The sequence below is a fragment of the Canis lupus genome, chromosome 5, assembly GCF_003254725.2.
Source record: "Canis lupus dingo isolate Sandy chromosome 5, ASM325472v2, whole genome shotgun sequence".
Lineage (NCBI taxonomy): Eukaryota > Metazoa > Chordata > Mammalia > Carnivora > Canidae > Canis > Canis lupus.
This window is the reverse complement of record NC_064247.1, coordinates 24,292,635-24,316,547: the sequence shown is the minus strand read 5'-3', so window position 1 is coordinate 24,316,547 and position 23,913 is coordinate 24,292,635. Positions and strand designations below refer to the sequence as shown.

The following is a 23,913-nucleotide window of genomic DNA, read 5'->3' as shown; positions in this document are numbered from 1 at the left end:
CAGTTTAATTATATTTCAAAGTATGGGACTCAATTATAGCTATATTTTAATTGGTACAGAGTGGACCAGGACTTGCATATCTTTTATTCTATAGTTTTACTAATTCATTTTGAGATTACATTAGCTTTTTTGGCAGTCAAAACACATTCTCTTAACTAAAACTGAGCTTACTACTGATTAAAAAAATACCCAGTGGTTTTTTTGCTCCTGATCAGCCATGTATTTCCCATTTTGAATTGGTGCAGTGGGTATTTTATAAAGAGTTGATATTTTTGACCCAAAGTGCAGGATCCTACTAGGTTTATGTAAGGAAATGAGCTTCATACGATGCTAAAGGCTAGAAGTAGAAGTGTTTGTTTAGCAACTCTTGGGCTCAGACTTTGTTTACTCTTCACAGATAAGGATGTGGTTTTGTGATACCAAGTTTAGTTTAAGAATCAGAAAATCTGGGATCCCTGGGTGGCGCAGCGGTTTAGCGCCTGCCTTTGGCCCAGGGCGCAATCCTGGAGACCTGGGATTGAATCCCACGTCAGGCTCCTGGTGCATGGAGCCTGCTTCTCCCTCTGCCTATGTCTCTGCCTCTCTCTCTCTCTCTCTCTCTCTGTGTGTGTGTGACTATCATAAATAAATAAAAAAAAAAAAAAAAAAAAGAATAAGAAAATCTGGGCAGCCCGGGTGGCTCAGTGGTTTGGCGCCGCCTTCAGCCCAGGGCGTGATCCTGGAGACCCGGGATCGAATCCTATGTCAGGCTACCTGCATGGGGCCTGCTTCTCCCTCTGACTGTGTCCCTGCCTCTCTTTCTCTCTCTCTCAGGAATAAATAAAATCTTAAAAAAAAAAAAAAAAAAAAAAAGAAAAGCCATTGAGTCCCTGTATCGGACACCTGAAAGTAATAGAACATTGTATGGTAACTATACTGGAATTAAAAGACTTAAGAATCAGAAAAGCCTTGATAAACATTATTAAGTAGAAGGATATAGATGGTAAGTTAATGACATTTCAGAATGGTGTGATGAGACTTGAGTCTAAAAAAGCAATGGTTTAGCAGAAATTTAGTTTTCCAGGTCTGAGGTGCTAGTTTATATGCATAGTGGCAAGCCTGTGTCAGCGACTCCAGCATTGACAGCTACACTGGAATACCCTGCACCTGCTTTTGCCCTGTATGATAGATAGCCCTGCAGTTATTAAAATTTCTTCTCTTGACTACTAACATTGGGTTCTTAACACATTTTAATATGTACATACAGAGTTATTAAGAGAAAGATACCCAAGCCTATTTGTAGCCCACCAGAAAAGTTTGCAGTATGTAATATTGCTTCATGGTGCAAAAATCTACAATTGCAAAATTAACAGTGGAGATCACATTGGAAAAATGTGTGAAAGTATCAGTATGTTGATTTATGGGAATGAGTTGATGAAATTGTCAATGTAAGATTATTTCAGTGGTTGAAAAGTTGTGTTTTTATTTGAGGCTTCCTTTTCTTTCAAGTTTGACTTTGTAATTTAAACATCTTTCAAAAAAAAAAAATAAACATCTTTCATCTCTATAAAACCAAAGTGTAACTATCATGTCCTCTCACTATTTCTTTTTTTTTTAAGTGTTGGGGAGTTGCCTGGAATTTAAACACATGTGTAGACTTTGCCAGGCTTACTCTGCATTGGTATTCGAGTTATGACGAAAGAAACAGATTCAGAAAAGACAGCTGGGAAGGAACTAATAAGCAAATATTGTTCGTTCCTCTACACTGGCATTTGTCTGCTTCTACACAAAGCACAGATGGAGCCTAGAGAATGGAAAACCCAGCTTTGTAAATGTTAAGTCCTGTGAGGCTCCTTAAATTCTCTCCAGCCAACTTAGTTGTCCTTTGATGATAGGTTTTCTTAGAAAAGAATGTCAGCATAGTTTTTGAAACCTTTCTCAAATTTGGTGGAGGAAGGAAATCTGTTGAGGTTAAGACCATAGGGAAATGATTTCATTGTGACATTGATTTATGCAGTTACTCAATAATTGTTTACTAAGCAAATACTATTTAGGACAGTTATTGGGCTGTGTTGCCATACAGAAATTAATTAATTCCTTAGGAATGTTATAGTATAGCAGATGTTACAGATAAGAAAATGTTATAAGGACTGTAAGAGAGAGAGGCACAGGGTATTACAGTAGAGGATCATGTGGTTGTGCATTTCATCATTGGCCAGATGCTTAAAAGGATATAAGCCACAAATAAAAATGATAAACAATTATCTTAGTGTATATTTATTTGCACTAGTTTGGTAAGAAAATGCTGAACTCATCTTAAGAAACTGCTAAACTAGGGATGCCTGGGTGGCTCAGTAGTTGAGCCTCTGCCTTTGGCCCAGGGCGTGATTCTGGGGTCCTGGGATTGAGTCCCACATCGAGCTTCCTGCATGGAGCCTTCTTCTCCCTCTGCTTGTGTCTCTGCCTCTCTTGTGTCTCTCATGAATAAAAAAATAAAATGATTAAAGAACTGCTAAACTAGAATATAATCAGATATATATTACTTGTACCTGCTCATAGCTAATAACAAAGAAGTTATATGCAGTTCTAATATTGTTAATGTTGAAATCTGGTAAAATTTTAGGTGTAACATCAGTGTGATTTTTTGAAAATAAACAGTTTCTAAATGTCCTTTTGTTGTCTTTGAGAATATATCCATTAATACTGAATTTTTGGGACCTCTAATAAATAAAACTGGAAATATTACAGCCTTACATATTTATATACCTCAAATGCTGTTGTATGATTTGAAAGTAATTTCGTTTTCAAAGTCAAATATCCTCCTTACAAACTTTTTTTTTTTTTTTTTTTTAAGCTTTCTTTATTTGAGAGCGAATGCATGAGTTGGCAATGGGGAGGGGGCAGGCAGAGAGGGGCATGCAGGCTCTTTGCCATTCCAAGTATTCTTATTTTTCTTAGCATTTGTATGTTTTTGTTTTTTTGTTTATTTTTAAATAGGAGCGCCCAGACTAAAATGTCAAGAACTCTTGAACTATATCATGGATACAGTGAAAGATTCATTTAATGGTGCCGTTTATGGAGCTGACTGTAGCAACATTCTGCTCAAGGACATTCTTTCAGTGAGGAAATACTGGTGTGAAATATCTCAGCAACAGTGGCTAGGTATGTTTTGAAATTTGTTACTTGTGAATTTTTTCTGAAATGAAATGAAATGTCACCAAAGACCAGTCAGAATCTGTATCCCCTAAGTGTCCTTGCAATTTAACAGTTTCTTAGTAAAATTAAATAGTCCAACCTTTGTTTTCTTCTATTATGGACTTCCTAAGTTATTGTCTCTATCAGAACTGGAATTATAGAATTGAAAGAAGCCCCCTTGTCCTCAATCAAGGACTTGACAGACCAGTGGCAGAAAAAAAACAAACCAAAAATTGCAATGCACTATAATATAGATATATTTGGGCACAGTGAGTTCACAGATGAATGACGCCTCAACCTCACCATAATTAAAACACAGAGAAAAAAAACAAGAAGGAGAGTTTCAGGTTGGAAGGGGTAGGACACTTTAAATATGTTGGAAATGGTAAAACATACACATATCTGTTGGATTAGGCATTTAGCAGGTCACTTGCAAGGTAATGGGAGTCAAATATAGTAGAATAGGATGTACAGGGCCCAGTGACTACTAGAAAAGGAGAGTGGGTGCCAGGGAGGAATCCGGTGTTTCTGACAGCTTCTAAGTGAAAGGTACTGAGACCACAGAAGAAGGAAGTTATGGTCAGAGATTGAAATGTTTGAGTTTGATTTCAGAGGTAGAGCATTTCTGTCTCTCAGTGGGTTCAATGGGTGAAAATGGGATTTGGCTTGAATGAAGTAAGCTATATGTCAGTCTTCTAATACGACCACCTCTGAAAATCTAGAAGCTCAGTGTTTTTCATGGAAAGTATTCAAGATAAATTGTACTAACTAAATGAAAAGAGATTTATCTGTATTGTTTATTGTCAGGTTCTCATTTCAAGATGAGATTTGTGTGGATGGTAAAACTATGACCTTATCAGTGCCCTGCAGTATATTCTGCCGTTCCCACATGAATGAAAGCCTTTTTAGCTGTTATATTAATTTCTTAGGTGTCATGTGGGGCCTTCATTTTTGTTCTTAGCGTGAGGGAGGCTCTATCCCAAACTTGACCCTCACAATAAGTAGAAAATAGGCTGATGATACCCATCACATCTCTTACCACAATGGTCCATCTTAAATATTCAGGAGATTTGCATATTTCAGATTAGTACTTGTAACCACGGTTCTCAACTGAAACAAAGTCAGTCCTTGCTGTAGTCTCCTTACTATGGTTCCATCATCTGACATGTTCTCTGAAGTCCTTTCTATTTTTGAGCATACTATCATTTCTCATAATCGGCCCTTTGGTTGAATTATTTTTCTAGTTAGCTCCCTTCTCTTAAACTTGATTCTCTAGCGAGGACTATGCTCAAGAAGTGAAGTTTGTGTTCAAAATATATCTTTTTTTTTTTTTTAAGATTTTATTTATTTATTCATGAGATACAGGGAGAGAGAGAGGCAGAGACACAGGCAGAGGGAGAAACAGGGAGCTCCATGCAGGGAGCCCAATGTGGAACTCGATCCTGGGACTCCGGGATCACACCCTGAGCCAAAGCCAGACACCTTACACTGAGCCACCCAGGCGTCTCCAAAATATATCTTTGGTAGAAGTGATAGAACCCCCAATTAGAGATGAGATTGTCTAGAGGAAGAGTTTAGAGTGAGATGAGAGGATGGCCTGAGACCAAGCCAGAAATTTTATACAAAGTTTGAGATTGGCTTGTTGATTACTACAAATTCTCTGTTGGAATTTTGGAAGGGATTGCAATGAATCTATGGAATAATTAGGGAAATGTTCTGAAGAAAAGATTCACAGCAGCTATATTCTCAGTTTTTTTTTTTTTTTTTAATATTCTCAGTTTTGAAGGGGAAAAATGCACTTTATTGATATTATAAAAACTAATAGAAACAGAAAGAAGAAAAGGAAAATCTGCATAGATTGGGGCCGTAATAAACAGTAAAGGAGAGTAAGACAGAGTTATAACATCCAACCTCATTAGCTAGGGAAGGTCCATGGAGAGAGCAAGGCTGGAGTCCAGATTGAGAGGCCTGGGTGGAGCATCCTCCCTTCAGGTGAGACTTCCAACTGACCATCCCCATTTGTAGGGAAAATGACAGGGTTTGGAGTTAAACATTTGTTTGCCTACGTGCAGTTTGGAGCTAGTCACATTCCTTTATTATCATGTCTTTACCTATCTAGGACCCTGGGCTAGGTGTGTTTGTTTGTGTTCCTTCCCAGATTCCAGTGGGTGGCGGGCAGCCCATGCTGGAGCTGGAGGGGATGAAAGGCAAAATTTAAAGTTCTTGGCCTTTAGACCAGAAAGGCCAATTCTGACCTGGAGGCCAGCTAATGGCAGCTAATCAGGCTCCCAGGGTCACTTACGCAGCACAAGTCTCACAAACAACATTCTTTAGCCTGCCTGTATATGTGCAGGTCAGGGTGGGTGGTCATGTAGGACAGATCCCAGAAACCTCCATCTATACAAGACAGGAAGAACAGGCAAACAGATGAACATGGAGTCTTCTGGTCTGTGAACATGATATATCTATTTAGGTCTTTTTTGACAAATCAGTGTTTTAGGATTATCAGCTTACAGAATTTATATATTTTTATTAGATTTATACTGCTCTAGTTTGTAAATTGTGTAGTTTAAAAAATTTCAATTTCCATACTGATTGCTATTATACAGAAGTACAGGTGATTTTTGTATATTAATGTTGTGTCTTGAGACCTTGCTAAAATACTTAGTAGATCTAGGAGCTCTTTTGTAGCTTCCGAGGGATTTTCTCTTTAGACAGTCATATTATTATCTGTGTTTTTTCCCCTTCATTTCTGAGCCGTGTGACTTTCACTAATTTTTTCTGCTGTGTTATATCGGTTGGGACCTTCAGTATGATTTGTTTAAATGGTGGAATGTACATGACTTAAAGTTCACCATTTTAACTATTTTTAAGTGTATAGTCAGTGGTATTAAGTATATCCACATTGTTTGCAGTCACCATCACCTTTCATTTCCAACACTTTTCCATCTTCCCAAACTGAAACACTGTACTCCTTAAACAACAGCTCCCCTTTTCCCCTCTGGCAGTCCTTGGCAAGCATTCTGCTTTCTGTATCTAGCAGTTTGACTACTCTGGCTGCCTCCTGTAGGTGAAGTCATAACAGTATTCGTTCTTTTGTGAATGCCTCATTTCACTCATGTTTTCAATGTGTATCCATGTAGCATGTCTCAGAATTTCCTTTTTAAGACTAATATTCCATTGCACTTATATACTGCATTTTGTTGATCCATTCATCTGTCTTTGGATACTTGAGTGGTTTCTACCTTTTGGCTTTATGAATCATACTGTTAGGAACACAAGTGTACAAATAGCTGTTTGAGTCCTTTCTTTTGATTCTTTTGGGTATTTATCCAGAGGTAGAATTGCTGCATCATAGGGTAGTTCTGTGTTTAATTTATTGAGAAACCACCAAACTGGTTTGTACAAGGACTATATCCCTTTACATGTTTTACATATCCACCAGCAATTACCTGGGTTCCCACTTCTCCACATCCCTACTAACACTTTTTCTTGTTTTGATAGTAGCCATCCTAATGTGAATGTGTGTGAAGTGGTGTCTGATTGAGGTTTTGGTCTGCATTTCCTTAATGACTCGTGATGTTGAGTTTTTCATATGCTAATTGTTCATTTATCATCTTTGGAAAACTATTTATTCACATCTTTTGCCCAGGTTTTTTTTTTTTTTTAAGATTTTATTTATTCATGAGAGACACAGGGAGAGAGGCAGAGACATAGGTAGAGGGAGAAGCAGGCTCCCTGCCCAGAGATACTCGATTCCAGGACCCTGGGATCACGCCCTGAGCCAAAGGCAGATACTTCAACCACTGAGCCACCCAACGTCCCTTTTGCCCAGTTTTTAATCAGGTTGTTATTTTGTTGTTGAAATATGGGAGTTCTTTATATATTCTGTATATTAACCCCTTATCAGATATGGTTTGCAGATATTTTCTCCCATTCATGGGTTGCCTTCAACCTTATGATAGTATCCTTTGATTTAAAAAAGTTTTTAATTTGAGTACAATTTATATTTTCTTTTGTTGCCTTTGCCTTTGGTGTCATTTCCAAGAGATTGTTAACAAATCTGACATAAAACTTTTCCTCTGTTTTCTTCCAGTTTTGTAGTTTCAGTATAATTTTGAGTAGGAGTGATGAGAGCACATCTTGTTATATTCTTGGTTTTGGGGAGAAGGATTCATTGTTTAACCACTAATCATGACATTAGCTCTCAGTATGGGTTGAAGACTTTCAGTTTCTAGTTGCTCATGGTTTTTATCTTGAAAGGATGTTGAATTTTATTAGATTTCTTCATCTGTTGAGATAATCCTATGGGCTTTTTTTTTTTTTTTTAAATGGTCTTTTCTTTAGTCTCTTGATAGGATGAATTGCACTGATGAATTTTCCATAGGTTAAGTCAACCTTGTATTCCCAGGATATACTCCACTAGGGCATGATGTATTATCCTTTTTATATATTATTAGATTGAATTTGGAGGTAGTGGTTAGAAATTTTTAACTATGAATTCAAGTTTGTTTAATAGATATGGAAATATTTAGTTTATTTCTTTTTCAATTAGCTTTGGTAATTTCTTTAAGAATTTGTACATTTTAAGCTGTTGAATGTAGGAGTGTGAAATTCTCAAATGTTACTGCGTTTTTATCCTTTTAAAGTATGTGGGGTCCTGTAGTGATACTGCCTCTTTCATTATCGAGTTTTTGTTTTATTATTAGTTCTTTCCTTATGTTTAGTTTGGGTTTAATTTGTTCACTAGTGTCTTGGGGTTGTTGCTTAGGTCATTGATTGGAGAGCTTCTTTCCTCATATGTGCATTTAATATAATTTTTCTCCAGACACTGCTTTGTCATATCACATTTGACAATGTTGTATTTTCATTTTTCTTCAGTTTAAAATACGTTCTAGTTTTTCTTGAGATTTCTTTAACCAGTGGGTTATTTGGAAATGTTTAAAGTATTTAAAATGTTTACTTTCCAATTGTTTTGGGGGTATTTGTTTTTTTGTTTTTTCCCTTTTGCATTTTTTTTTCAGTCCAATTACGTTACTTTCAGAGAACATACTTTTTATAATTTTAAGTTATTTTATAATTGTTATGATTTCTTTTATGACCAAGGGTGAGTACTTGATGAGTACTCCATATGCATTTAAAAAGTATGTGTTCCTGCTGTTGTTGGGTGAATTATTCTATACTAGAGTCTGTTGGTTGATGGTATTCCATTCTGTAACGGACTAGTGTGAAAGCCTGAGTGACAAGTGAGGAAGTGGATTAACAGATACAGCACTTTCAAAAGCTTTGGTTGTAGGGGAAGGGAAAGAAGGGTCCTGTTAAAGATGGGAGTGACTGGAAGACATATAAATGTAATGGGAAGTATTCCGTGGAGAGAGAGTGGTTGAATACACAGGAAAATGGACTATGTTTTCTTCTTTTAAAATTTTTAATTAATTTTTTTAGAGTACGTGCACATAGGAGCCAGGTTGGAGGTTGGTGAGGACAGAGGGAGAGGGAGAGAGAATCTTAAGATCCTTGCTCAGTGAGGAGCCAGACTCAGGGCTCCATCCCAGCACCCTGAGATCGTGACCTGAGCCAAAATCAGAAGTCAGACGCTTAACCAACTGAGCCCAGGCACCTCTTTGTGTTTCCTGAGAATCAGGGGTTCTAAAATAAGAGCCTTAGGCTTGTCTCAAGGAAGAAGGTAGTTTCTCTAATAAGGTAGGGAGGAAGAACTGTTAAAAACTTGAGTGGCTTTCCTGTACAACTAGAATAAAATGTGTGCTCCTTTTCTAGGCCTCGGAAAACATTGGGTAATTTTGCTTCTGCCTGCCTGCCTGACCATAACTAAGAACCATCCCTATCCTTCTACTTTAGTGTTCTAACTACAGTGGCCTTTATTCAGATTCTCTAACCCAGTGGTTTCCAGACATTTAAAAAAAAATAAACTTGGGATCCCTGGGTGGCGCAGCGGTTTGGCGCCTGCCTTTGGCCCAGGGCGCGATCCTGGAGACCCGGGATCGAATCCCACATCAGGCTCCCGGTGCATGGAGCCTGCTTCTCCCTCTGCCTGTGTCTCTGCCTCTCTCTCTCTCTCTCTCTCTATCATAAATAAAAAAAAAAAAAAAAAAAAAAATTAAAAAAAAAAAATTAAAAAAAAATAAACTTTACGGGTAGCCCGGGTGGCTCAGCGGTTTAGCTCCGCCTTCAGCCCAGGGCGTGATCCTGGAGTCCTGGGATTGAGGCCCAGGTCAGGCTCCCTGCATGGAGCCTGCTTCTCCCTCTGCTTGTGTCTATGCCTCTCTCTCTCTCTCTCTTTCTGTGTGTCTCATGAATAAATAAATAAAATCTTTAAAAAAAAAGAAAAAAAAACAAACTTTACTTTCTCAGAACAGTTTTAGATTCATAGCAGAATTGAGCAGGAAGTAGAGAGTTTCCTTAAACCCCCCATCACACATGCATAGCCTCTTCTGCTGTCAGCATTCTGCTCCAAACTGGCATATTTGTTTCAATCTGTGAACCTATGTTAACACCTCTTTCTATGGATTTTGACAAATGTACAGTAACATGTATTTACCATTATAGTATCACCTAGAATAGATCCACTGTGCTAGGCGTCCTCTGTGTTGTGCTTGCTCATCCTGCTCTTCCTACTGATCCCTAGCAACCAGTGACCTTTTTACAGTCTGATTTTGCCTTTTGCAGAATGTCATATAATATGTAGTCTTTTCGGGACACCTGGTGGCTCAGCAGTTGAGTGCCTGCCTTCAACTCAGAACGTGATCCTGGAGACCCGGGATCGAGTCCTACATTGGGCTCCCTGCATGGGGCCACCTTCTCCCTCTGCTGTGTCTCTGCCTCTCTCTCTGTGTCTCTCATGAATAAATAAGTAAAATCTTTTTTAAAAAAATAATATGTAGTCTTTTCACATGGGCCTCTTTTACTTAGTACTATGCATTTAAGGTTCCTCCATGGTATTTTGTGACTTGATAGCTGATTTCTTTTTAGCACCAAATAATATTTCATTGCATGTACCACAGTTTAATTATCCATTCATTTACTGAAGGACATCTTGATTGCTTCCAAAATTTGGCAATTATGAATAAAGCTACTATAAATATCTGTATGCAGATAAGTTTTCAACTCATTTGGGTAAAAACCAAGAAGTGTGGTTGCTGGGTGTGTGGTAAAAGTATGTTTAGTTTTGTAAGAAGCTGTCAAAGCTGCCTTGCAAAATGACCATTGTTGATTTCTATATTAGATATCAGTAAGGCTTGATTTTTAAAAAATATATATTTATTAGCAGGAGAGTAGAGCATAAGCAGGGGGAGAGTGGCAGGGAGAGGGAGAAGCAGACTCCCTGCTGAGCAGGGACCCTGATGTGGGACTCAATTACAGGACCCCTGGGATCATGACCTGCGCTGAACAAAGATACTCAACCTACTGAGCCACCCAGGCACCCCTAAAACTTCATATTTATTTGTAATTAATTTTAAATATAAAAAGTATGAGTTCTAGTATTTGCTTCTGACGGTGCTGCAAGCACTTCACACACTTCATTTTGAGAGTGCAAGCCCTTTGTTTCCCTCTTAGCATTTGTCCTTCTCTTGTCAGAGGCCTCTGGCCTTAGCTTAAATGTCACTGCCATTTTCTTCTGATTACCCTTTCTAAATCAACCTTGATTTTCTACCATGAGTGCTCTATGTCCATTGTAATACTTGGGTGAAAATAAATGACACATTTCTAAACTCAGGTGTTGCAGTAGAAGTCTCAGAGGAAATCAGAACATACTTGGAACTGGATGAAAATGAAAAAATACAACATGTCAAAATTTGTAGAATGCAGCTAAAGTTATGTTGAGAGGGTGATTTGTAGCATTAACTACCTACATTAGAAAAGAGGGAAAATCTCAAATCCATAATCTTAGCTGCCATCTCAAGGAACTAGAAAAACAAAACCAAAAACTTTGGTTTTTGGAGAGCAGAAATCACTGAAATTGAAAACAGAAAAACAGTAGAGAACATTTAATGAAATAGAAAGCTGATTCTTTGAAACCAATAAAATCTATAACTGCTAGCAAGAGTCACTAAGATAAAAAAGAGGACACAGATTGCTGATAGTGGGAAGGAAATGGATATAACCACACATCTTGCAACTATTAGGAGAGTAGTACTAAGACCATGGCTGTGAACAACTCTGTGCATGTACATTTGACAACTGAATGTGTGTGGATCAGTTCCTTAAAACCACACCTTCTCAGAGCTCACCCAATATGAAATGGATAATCTGAATAGTTCTGTGACTATTACAGAAATCAAATCCATAATTTAAAACCTTTCATAAAAGATTTGGGACTAAGGATTCTGCTCTCATCTCTCCTGTTCAGCACTGTACTGGATGTTCTAGCCAGGGCAGGTAGGCAAGGAAGTGAAATGAAAGGCATCCAGATGTGAAAGGAAGAAAGAAAACCATTCCTGTTTGCAGGTAGCATGATTATCTATATATGAAGTCCCAAAGAATCTACATTTAATTGAATTTTATTAACTCCAGAAGTCCTTTTTAATATCCTGTTCCTTCACTGTCTGTTCTTTGAGTTTTTTTGTTGTTGAATTCATGGAAGAAGTGAATTCACCTGAAGGCATGTCCTACAGCCTTTTTTTTTTCCTTTTTTTTTTTTAAGAAGTTGGACTATATGCTTCTGCAACTTTCATTGAATCTCTTATGCTAGGGTTTTTAGCCTAGGATAGTATGTGGGATTCTGTGAGAGTTGGGATCACTTCCCCCGACTAGCAAAAGCCCTAACGCTTGAGCTTTAATCGAAGATGGTTGGCACTTTCATTTCACCTCTCTGCTCCTAGTAGGTAATAAGAGGGAAGTGATCAAGATAACTGCTCCTATTTTTTTTTTCTTTAAATTCTGTTTATTTGAGAGAGAGAGAGAGAGAGAGAGAGAAAGTGCTCATGCATGCACTAGCGGGGAGGGGGGGACAGAGGAGAGGGAGAGGGACATGCAGATGCTCCAGAGTGCAGAGCCCCATGCAGGGCTCAATCCCAGGACCCTCAGATCATCACCTGAGCCAAAGTCCCGACACTTAACCCACTGAGCCACCCAGGTGCCCCCCCAATCTGTTTTCTTGCCTCCACATTTCTGTGTATTAACTCTTTTTTTTTTTTTTAAGATTTTATTTATTTATTTGAGAGACCGTGAGTGAGAGAGAGCATGCATGACCAGAAGGGGAGGGAGAAGCAGATACCCTGCTGAGCAGGGGGCTCAATCCTGGAACTCTAGGATCATGACCTGAGCCAAAGGCAAATGCTCATCTGAGCCACCCAGGTGCCCCTGACTTAGGGTTTTTAACTGTTTAGGTACTATAATGACAGAACTTTGGAAAGCACTGATGCAGAATTGTATAAATTAATGTCAGATATGATAAGAATCACTGGAATAATCATCTTCCTTACTATACTGTTTGAGGTATTTCTTTGTTATTCTTTTGTATTTGAAATCTGATATTAAATTATTTCTACAGAATTATGTGATCATACAGTTGAAAGATACCCATAGGTGCTACCCTTACTCACTTTACCAGCCCAGGACTTTCTGTTTATCTCTTTACGGGGAGCAAATTCTGCATTAGCAGCTTTGGTTTTCATTGTTCTGGGAGATGATTCTCAGTGCATGTCAATGTTTCTGCATGTCTTACAAGCAGACCCTGACTGCTTTATTCTTGACTTTTTAAAAACTGTGTGTATGGTGAACCTTAAAAGGTTGAGATGGTGACTGAGATGATGGCTTCCTCAGAGGAAAGGACAGGTTTGCTTGCCTCTCATTTATTATAGAAAGCTTGAGGTTTTTCTCCTGTAATGTAGCTCACTGTTTGCACTTGTGTCATGTGGCCCTCTTCATGTTGCCTTTGGGATTGAGGAATTTATGCAAAAAAGGAAGGTACTATACCTACTCTCATTGCTGTGAGAAATAAACAGTCATTTTTCTCTGATCAGGAATGTCTTCGGCCAGCCATCCATGAAACTGGCATTCTGATTCCTTATGTTATAAGGAGAATAAATTCTCAGCCCCTTGATAACATTCTTGATACGTTTTACACATTAATCAGACGGCCTCAAAATAAAGCAGTGGCTGGCATGTGTACTGTGTAACATGCTCTATTAGACCCAGAGGAAGGGGTACAGATGTAGAGAAGTTCAGCAGCTTGTCTGAGGGCTGACTGCCCATATCTCCGGCCTAAAGTTGTTCCTCTCTTGAAGGCAGTTTATGTAAAGTGAAATTAAATATTGATGTGATACTTTTAACGTATTGAGTGTCAATTAGTATAATTTAACTTTTTTTTTGCCTACATGGGATTATTGAAATTTATTTGAAAAGATTTATTTATTTGAGAGTGCATGAGCAAGCAAGTGAGACAGGAGGGGCACTGGGAGAAAGAGAATCTTAAGCAAATTCCTCGCTGAGTGTAGAACCTGATACAGGGCTCTGTCCTGACCTTGAGATCATTACCTGAGCCAAAACCAGGAGTTGGACACTTAACTGACTGAGCCACTCAGGCAGCCCATATTATTGAAATTTAAGTCGAATCAGGACCTTTAAGTTAAGTACTTTGATATATTTTTAAAAATAACTATGTTTTTTTGTGTGTATGTTTTTTTAAGAATTGTTTTCTGTGTACTTCAATCTATACCTTAAACCTCCACAAGACATGAATAGAGTTTTAGTGGCTAGAATCATTCATGCTGTGACTAAAGGATGCTGTTTGCAAACTGATGGATTAAATTCCAAATTTTTGGATTTCTTTTCCAAGGCTATTCAGCATGCCAGGTAATCTAATCTTTTTTGTTTTGTTTTGAAAATCTATTTGATCTTGAAAGACATGCTTTAGATCCCAAAACTAAGAATGTTACCAATTATAATAGAATGGGCCCATTATAGTAGAACTAGTAGATTCCCAAAGAAAGTATCAGTTCTCCTCTCCTACTTCCTGAATATCCAAAGGCAGACAGAACATGAAAATGATGTTGCTTTTCTAGCAACAGGAAAAGCTAAATATTCTCTGAAGTAGTTTCATTTTCCCCATTTTTGAAGAAAAAAGAAAATTGGAATATATTTTGGAAGTATCAGTCTTATATCTGTGTGATATTACCCAATCTATAATGTGAAACACGATATAAATGGTGGTATTACAAATTAGTTTTGTATCATTTTGCACCTGTATCAGCAGAGAGCTAGCAGGAACGATGTCTCAGCGCCAAATAGCTGTTTTGTTTGTTGTTGTTGTGTAGTCTGTATATTAAGATTTTTTTTCTGAATAGTTCTGAAATTAAGGCTACAGTTATTTGAAGACTAGATATGTTTTTTCTTTTCAGCATGCAACTTTATAACTGCCTTCAGTGTCCATTTTTCTGCTCTGTAACACCAATCTGAATCTATTTATTTTCTGTGACAGACAGGAAAAGAGCGCCGCAGGTCTAAATCACATCTTAGCAGCGTTTATCATCTTCCTCAAGACATTGGCTGGTAACTTTCGAATTCGAGTGTGTCAATTAGGAGATGAAATTCTTCCTACCTTGCTTTATATTTGGACTCAACATAGACTTAATGATTCCTTAAAAGAAGTAATTATTGAATTATTTCAACTACAAATTTATATGCATCATCCAAAGGGAGCCAAAACCCAAGAAAAAGGTATATAAGTTTTTGCTGTTTTGAATTTGCTTCTTCATTGAAACATCAAGGCTTAAGTATTTCATTAGGAAATTATGACTTTCCTCTGGATTGCTGTGCTTGGTAACGGTATTAGTCTTGAGGATATTTCTCACACTTTTTTTTAGAATTTGAGGCTGTGGTAGCAAATCCTATCATGCTCTACCACTTGTTTAGTATGTTCATGAGTATTATGAGCAACACAGACAGATGAGAGACACTGTTCCCTCTATGAGCTGATCATGCAGCAATAAGTAGAAAGGAATTATACAGACCAGAGTTTAAACAAGTTTAGAGAAGGCAGGGTCTTGTGTATCTATGTACTGCTTTTACCAGGAGGTAAAACATAAATGTGGCCTACAACCAGATTAGTCACTTCTTCAGGAAAGTATATCCATACTGCCATAAACCTCATACTTAATCCAGGCCCCTGTTTGCTGGGAAAACTAGAAATGAATGATTTCTCCTCTCTTGATAACCTTTACATTTGTCTTTCACCAAGAGAGTATTGCTTGTTAATATGTAGTGCATTGAAAGTGGCTGAGAGAGTAGATTTTAAAAGCTGTCTTCATAAAGAAAAAAAACATTTTTTTCTTTTTGTAATTATGTAAGATACATTAACCAGCTTCATTGTGATCATTTCATAATGCATTCAAATGCCAAATCATGGTTTTACATCTGAAATTAATGTTATATGTGAATTATACCTCAATTTTAAAAAATCCTGAAAAAAAAATCTTAGATGGTGTAGCTTCATTCAGTAGACAGGAATTTTATTGGGTGGAACTGGAACTGAATGGGTACCCTCATGCTGATGCTGTGTTTACCTTTGAGCTTGTACTAGCCTTTGTATGAATATATCATGCCAAGTTTAATGTCCTTGTTAGGAAATCAAGCTACATTGAGAAATTGCTAAAATAGAGGAAAACTATGATAGCCAATTTTTTTCATAAGTAGCTGTCTATGTCTCATATGTGAAGTTAGATGTACTTGTAGCCCATGAAACCGCTGTAAGTCAAAGAATGGTGGATTTTCATAGGTTTTCCTTGCTCATGCAGCTCTCATCAGGATGAAGATCCGGCTTATCCAGGAGATGACATGATATATTTAGGGTTTTAGGTAACTGTATCTTTAGGATGAACTGAAAATTTGCAGGGTGATGAGTCTGTCAGAAACATTAATGTAGTTGTAGGCTACACTAATAGATGTTCTCTATGGAAAGTCATAGTTCCTTTGTTCCCGTATCATACTGGTCAGATCACAGTGGGCCTATCACGTCCACCAGATTTTGTAGAGTCACCATTTCAAGAGGGAAAGAAGTGGACTGGAATGTGTTTAGGGAAAGATGGCTGGATAGAGAAGTCTGGATAATATGTCATTTATACATGAAAGGAACTAGTAATGTTTTTCTCTTAAAGATATACAAAGAACTTGGTCCTCATATAAATGACAGGACATATGAATTGTATTTGCCTTGGGAGAGAAGAAATTAAAGTTGGATTGGGATTTTGATTGAGTTGATTAGAGAAAGATCAGATTATAGAAGAATTTTATAACCGATACAGGTAACTGAGTATGAGCTGGATACTGTTACAAAGCAGAGCCTGCAAGGATATTGTCTGAAGAAACACTGGTACTGAAGGGACAGTTGGACCAGTTTCCACCTTAACACCTGAATGGTTTTCTGGGAGTTGTCAGTGCAAATGGAGTGTATATGTAACGGTATTTTAATTTTTTGAATTACAGGTGCTTATGAATCAAGTAAATGGCAAAGTATCTTATATAACTTGTATGATCTGCTAATTAATGAGATAAGTCATATAGGAAGCAGAGGGAAATATTCTTCAGGCTCTCGTAATGTTGCTGTCAAGGAAAACTTGATTGAGTTGATGGCAGATATTTGTCACCAGGTATAGTAGGTCTTGTCACATTTTGAAATTTTCCATTAGTTTCCTTTTACTGAGTTTTTTAAACATGTGTTCTGATAAAAAAAGCCTTGTAAAATGACTTTGTATACTAAATTGTTCCTTTTCAATGCTCTTCTGGCTTAACTATTTTGCACATACGAACTTAGTGAAAACCAGTGATAAACTCTTCATTCTTAAAAGATAGTCTGTAGGAAATCAGATTATCCCAAGTGTAATGTTTTTTTAATTTTTTTCCCCTACTGAGTTAGAAATCATGTAGCATAAAATTCACTAAAGTGTACAAGTGAGTGGCTTTTAGTATTTTTTACTGTGTTGTGCAAGCATCACCACTATCTATTTCCTGAATATTTGCATCACCCCCCGAACAGACTCTGTACCTATTAGTCCCATTCCCTGCTTTTTCCACAACCAGCCAGTAATCAACTTCCTGCCTCCATACGTTTGCCTACTTGGGATATTTCCTATAAATGGAATGATACAACATGTGGTCTTCCATGCCTGGCTCCTGTGACTTAGCACACTGTTTTCAAGGTTCATCCATGTTGTGCCATGAATCAGTAGTTTATTCCTTTTTACTGCTGGATGATGGTCTGTTGTATGGATATATTATATTTTGCTTACCTATCTATCAGTTGATGGCTTTGTTTCTTAAGTAACACATTTTTACTTAGAAATTTGGTTAACATCCTGGGTAATTTTGGTTGTCAGATATTTTCTTAATGGTAAATTTATGATTTAATCCCCCTTTTTTTAATCAAAAGAATTTTAAATTTAATCCCGTTGAAAACAGATTTTTGCTTTGCTTTAGGTGTCTTGGTGCATTTAGTCAATGTTCTGGGAACTAAATCTAGTAACTTGATAATATCTGTTTTCTAGAGAGCTTTTACAGTCATGCAAAATGTTTGTTATTGTGTTACCATATTTAGCTATTTCTGTAATTTATTACTCTTGCTCTATGAACTTCCCTGTGTCTTCATTTGAAGAGGAACATTTTTTCCCCTCATGAACTATTAGAAAACAGGGGCAGTATAAAAAAATAGATTTTCTTTTTGTTATTTTTTAGGTCTTTAATGAAGATACTAGATCTCTGGAGATTTCTCAGTCTTACACTACCACACAAAGAGAATTTAATGATTACAGTGTACCTTGCAAAAAGAAGAAAATAGAATTAGGCTGGGAAGTAATAAAAGATCATCTTCAGAAGTCACAGAGTGATTTTGATCTTGTGCCTTGGTAAAATGTTACTGTTGCCTCTTCCAGTGTTGTTTTAGTGTCATTTCGTTTTTCTCACAAGCCCTCCAGTAGAATGGCCTGGCCATAACTAGGTCAATTGTCCACTTCTAAACCATTCCCTGATGAAGGTTGCCAGGACACGTTGAGCTCAGCCACCAAGGCTCCTCTGCTGGAGCCAGTGCTGGGCCAGGGCCACCTTTCCTAAGCATACTGCCTTAGCGAGGAAGATGGGAGGATGGCTGCCTGGCCTGTCTGGAATACACTGAGCTGAACATCTTAGCACCTTCCAGGAGAAGTAGATTAGGAGAAATTAAAGATGGCATTCAGAAATCAGAGAATTACTTGGATCTCATGCCACAGTAAAAGGTTGCTTTTTAAAAAAAATTTGCTGTGTTCAGCATAGGCAGTTATTTAAATGATATAAATAAGTTGTGGAATTTTGTGATATCACAAATATTAGGTCTGGTAGGAATCTTGAGAATTCATCCAGCCCGGCCTGTTTGCTTTACCAAAAGGAAGATGAACCGAGGAAAGGTTAAGCAGCTTCCCAAGTACAGTTGCAAGTTTGTAGATGACAGTCAAACTTGTGTGATCCGTGCCCTGATTTTTGCCATGTTGTTGTAATATTTAAATATAACTGAGATGTGAGGGGAAAGCATCTTGATATAGGTACCTGTTGCTTAAGTTGCTGTTTCTTTTATATGGTAGAGGTATCCCAATTTCGGATACTTCAGTTTTTCCATTTAGTCAAAGGTTATTTTTTTTTTTAAAGATTTATTTACTTATTCATGAGAGACACACACAGAGAGGCAGAGACATAGGAAGAGGGAGAAGCAGGCTTCATGCAGGGAGCCCAGTGTGAGACTTGATCCGGGATCTCGGGATCACGCCCTGAGCTGAAGGCAGATGCTCAACTGCTGAGCCACCCAGGCATCCCTAGTCAGAGGTTATTTATTGAATACTTGCTGTGCACCAAGCATTAGAGACACAGAGAGGAACAAGGTAAAATTCCCCTTCTTGAGTTGTTCACATTCTAGAGAATTCACAGCAGGTGTTTATTAACTGAATGTCTAGGAAAAATAGTTATTTGGTTTGGTTTTTTGTTTTCTTGTTTTAGAGGAATATTACTGGTGATTGAAGAGCAAGAGTGGGTATGATAACTCAGAAGTAGAAAATTCTAATTTAATTTTGATTTGTTTTTAAATAGGCTCCATGCCCATTGTGAGGCTTGAAATCAGGACCCTGAGATCTCGAGTCACAGTCTCTACCAACTGAGCCAGCCAGGTGCCCCTAATTTAGTTACTCCTCAAAGTTTTTGTGGAAGGGAAATAGTACCTACCTAGCCAGAAAGTCATCCTTCTTCCTGCCATTTTAGGAAGTAGGAGTTAAAAAATACTAAGAGGCAGTTTATTTTGAGAGTAATATGGACAATAATGATGGTGATACTCTAGGATGTTGTAAGGGTGCTATGTCTTTATACTTTTCTTTTATGGAATTGAATAGTTTTCAAATTAATTATCCCTTTTTTTTAGGTTACAGATTACAACCCAGTTAATATCAAAATATCCTTCAAGCTTGCCTAACTTTGAGTTGTCATCATTACTGATGATACTATACCAGCTTCTACCTCAACGACGACATGGGGAGCGCACACCGTATGTGTTACGATGCCTCATGGAAGTTGCATTGTGTCAAGGCAAAAAGTCAAACTTAGAAGGCTCACAGAAATCAGATTTGTTGAAACTCTGGAATAAAATTTGGTCTGTTACCTTTCGTGGTATAAGTTCTGAACAAATACAAGCTGAAAACTTTGGTTTACTTGGAGCTATAATTCAAGGCAGTTTAATTGAGGTTGATAGAGAATTCTGGAAGTTATTTACTGGGTCAGCCTGCAGACCTTCATGGTAAGTTGACTCTGTATTGTATTAGATTTATATGTAGAGGTAAATATTTCTTTTCTTCCAGTTTTATAGTTTGTAACTTCAGTTAACAATATGTTAAATTCTATTTTAAATGTTTTTGTTGTTTGTCCAGAAGTCTTAATAGGTAAATAAATGTAAATTTAGTTTCAAGTATACAGAGATTACCAAGGCCAATTTTAAAGAATTAGTGTTTAAATTTGTTTTTAACTCAATATTAAGGACTTATTCAGTATTCATAAACTTTTTTTTTAAATAGTGCTGCAGTTATGATGAGATAATTCTTCTCAAATGTAATCAGACTTCACAATTTTTTTGTGTTCAGATGGTCAGTAGAAGTTCACTCTACATCTACTATGTGTCAGGCATTGTCTTAAACATTAGTAGCAGCAATGGTGGTAGATAGACCAGATCTTTCTACCTCAAAAAGCTCATTTTTTAGCAAAGAGGATGGTTACTAAATTTGGAATGAGTGAAAGGTTTGGAATTATGACCCGCACAGATACAGAGATACTGAGTCCAGAAATTCAATCTGCTAGTGAACAAGAAATTAGAATCCTTCTAAGGGACTCCTATGAATGCATGAAGCATATCTCGAAGACTTATGCAAAAAGAGCATCTGGCGGAAGCTTTACTAACTTGTAAGACTTTGCATGCCAAAGAGATTCAAATTGTTCTTGAGGGAAAGAAGTTGGAAGTGAGGTGGTAACTGTTAAATGGATGCATTGCTGCAGGAATATATAAGTAGCATTTCAGGGATCTCCTTTTGTAATGCTTCTCCCATTCTTTCACTAACGGGTATGAAACATTTAGTGTTTTATCACACCTAATCTATTTTTGTTTTTTAATTCTCATGGTGACACCTATTGCAAATTACCAACCCATAGCAATTATATTAAAAAAAAAAAAACTTATTTTTAACAATGGTCGTCCTTTGTTTTAGTCCTGCAGTATGCTGCTTGACTCTGGCAATGAACATCTGTTTGGTTCCAGAAACTGTAAGAACAGGAGTGGAGCAGAATGTAGGTGAAGTAAATAGAAATTTTTCTTTGAAGGAATTGATAATGAAATGGCTCTTACTCTATCAGTTAGAGGATGACTTTGAAGATAGTTCAGAGCTGCCTCCAGTTCTTCACAGGTAATAGTTTATTAGCATGCTGCTGCTTTTTGTTTTGTGAGGTCCTCTCCATTACCTGCTACGAGATGGCTTTTTTTTTTTTTTTTTTTACAGTGGTAATTCAGGATTTCTCAGAGCTAACTCCAGATCTTAAACAGTCCCTTTGTTTTTTACAGTGTTCTGTGTTGTGCTTGGATTTCTGTTTATGTTCTTTTACTTGGTTCTTATCTCTGCCAGGACGGTGAGAATAAGGGGGATGTGTCTAAATAATAGGAATTATTATTTTTTTAAGTGCTTATGTGTTCCTTGGTGATCTTCTGTCTACATCTGATGCAGACGTATCCTAGAATCATAATGGGAGCATGTTCTGGGTGATAAGTGTTGAGTTAATGGGGGAGGAAGCCAAAGACAGGAGGAGGCTTAAACACCAGGAGGGGGAACACCTGGTTGCCCTTCCACAGCAGGGAGTCGGGGCTGAGGGGCTGCAGGATATACCTTAAGAGCTTAATACTTTTGCTTTAATTTCATAATCTGTTTATTTCAGAAATGATTTTTAAAAATTGGACGAGTCTGCTGCTAGGAAGTATTGAAAAAGATAGTAACAAAATGTATGCTTCTTGATTCTTGGTTTAGATGTCAAAAAATTCAGTACAGATGAAAGAAATTTTAATTTTGGATCCAGATTTTAGAGGTCAGGATTTACAGCCAGAAGTGGATGTTTAAGTTTAAAGAATGCTTTAAATGGCTTTTGGTCTTCTAACTGAAGATTTTTCTTTTTTCCTTTGTAGTAATTTTCCTCATCTTGCAGTGGAGAAAATTCTTGTGAGTCTCACTATGAAAAATTGTAAAGCTGCAATGAATTTTCTCCAAAGAGTGCCAGAATGGTATGTTAGCTAATAGAGTTCTGAGTTGTTTTAAGATATGGCTTTAATTACAAAGATCATAATTTTAGCAGAGTAGTAAGTAGCTATATCTTAAAAATTATGGACTAAGTTGATCAATTTATAAAAATCACAAAAAATAAAAATAAATAAAAAAATAAAAATTTAAAAAGTCACACCCATTAGCCCATTAGAGCTATTAGAGAAAAGCTGCTTTTAATTCGGTGATAGTAATCTGCATTCTATAATTTTGATTGAGTTGACTTTTTTCATGCTGTATAATTTGTGACATTTGCCATCAGAGTGTACAGGACAGTTACAATGGGAGGTTAGGAATGAGTTCTTTAAAGATACAACCCATTTTTGTATGTCAAGTAAAATCTATGAGCTTTAGAACTACTGATAAGGGAGGAGAGAGAAAGTAAAAATAAACCTAAAAACCTCATTTTAGTTGACTCAAGAGACCAATGTTTATCACTGTGGCTGAGAATGACTCACTGGCATAAAGATTCCTAATCTCCCTGGAGAGGGTAGAGGATGACCGACTCCTTCATTTTGGAGAAATCAACACGGAAAAAGGGAAAAGTTTTCAGATAATGTTTATCTTAGTGTTTATACCTGGTATTAGTAACGTTTGTTTTTATTACTTCTGAATTTTCCTTTGAGGTTGTAACCTGTATGTTTTCATCCACCTGTTAATAGAATTTGCTATCATATAATGAAATCTGGTGCAAGTAGGTACCAATTCCAAAGAAGAGAAGCATATTAAAGAATAATCCATTGACTGTGTAAGCCGTTTGTGAATAATGTAGACACTAAGTTATATTACTGCTACATGGAGGTGAAGCAGTTGGTCATTCAGTTCTAAATTTAAGATCTTACTTTCTTGAAGTGAACAGCACCAAAAAGATGAAGAAGAGCCTTCGTTCTCAGAAGTTGAAGAACTGTTTCTTAAGACAACTTTTGACAAGATGGGTTTTTTAACCATCGTGAAAGAATCTGCTGTAGAGAAGCAGCAGTCTACTGGAGGCCTTTTTGTCCACCAAAATCTCAAGGAATCTCTGGATCGCTATCTCCTGGGATTATCAGAACAGCTCTTAAGTAACTACTCACCTGAGGTGAGATTTTTAGAACCACAGCCTATCTTGGACTCAACTTTGGTGGACTGTTAGGAAAGGCTGAGGGGGTGATGAAACACTTGATTTAAAAGCAAAATCATGGGCAGCCCAGGTGGCTCAGCAGTTTAGTGCTGCCTTCAGCCCAAGGCCTGATCCTAGAGACCCAGGATCGAGTCCCACATCAGGCTCCCTGCATGAAGCCTGCTTCTCCCTCTGCCTGTCTGTCTGTCTGTCTGTCTCTGTCTCTCTTTCTGTGTCTCTCATGAATAAATAAAATCTTAAAAAAAAAAAAGTGACACTTGACAGCTTCCTTGTAGTGTGGATGTTTGTGTGTATGTTTTATACACAAATGTCTCAAACCCTGCTGTAAGCTTGTTAAAGGGTATATTTATTTTTATTAATCTTTGTATCTTCCAAAATGCCTTGTTGTATGGTAAATAGTAAAATATTTGTTGAATAAAATAAAATCTTCCAGTTACTCAATAGAGTGAGTTCAGTAGCCAGAGATGGTGACCCAGAGAACCAGAGAAGAGACAGTATGCCTTACCCTTAGTTACTAACATTCCCCTGGGTCGTGGTTGTAGCCACTTTGTAATATAGTCTTCTGTGTTTTACCCTAAAATTCCATTCCTTCAATATAGGAACAAAGCAATCTGAAAATCTTACTTTTCTGTGTACCCTTATAAATTTGTAAATAATTTTATAAAATTGGCTATGTGGTATCTACTTGCAAAAATTTGTATTAGTTTCTAGAGTCCAAAAAAGCTGAATAAGTCAAGGTTCTTATCCTTCAGAAGGTCAGAATGTCATTTTAATTTCCTTTTATATGAATCTGATTTCAACTTG

At 37.2% G+C, this 23,913-nt stretch overlaps 1 protein-coding gene across 5 annotated transcripts in view; it reads left to right on the top strand.

Annotated features, from left to right (window-relative positions):
- The window catches only part of ATM (ATM serine/threonine kinase), a 116,652-nt gene that overhangs the window by 7,774 nt on the left and 84,965 nt on the right, over positions 1–23,913 (top strand). For 3 of the 5 annotated variants that reach the window (XM_049110009.1, XM_049110011.1, XM_049110010.1), the window contains 9 exons: positions 2,977–3,141; positions 13,824–13,989; positions 14,615–14,853; positions 16,618–16,781; positions 17,863–18,032; positions 19,565–19,936; positions 20,895–21,089; positions 21,857–21,952; positions 22,842–23,067. In XM_049110009.1, the coding sequence (XP_048965966.1) occupies positions 2,977–3,141; positions 13,824–13,989; positions 14,615–14,853; positions 16,618–16,781; positions 17,863–18,032; positions 19,565–19,936; positions 20,895–21,089; positions 21,857–21,952; positions 22,842–23,067 (1,793 nt within the window). Of the gene's footprint in view, positions 1–2,976; positions 3,142–13,823; positions 13,990–14,614; positions 14,854–16,617; positions 16,782–17,862; positions 18,033–19,564; positions 19,937–20,894; positions 21,090–21,856; positions 21,953–22,841; positions 23,068–23,913 lie in introns of those variants that run through there. The other 2 variants (XM_049110013.1, XM_049110012.1) reach the window with 2 other exon arrangements.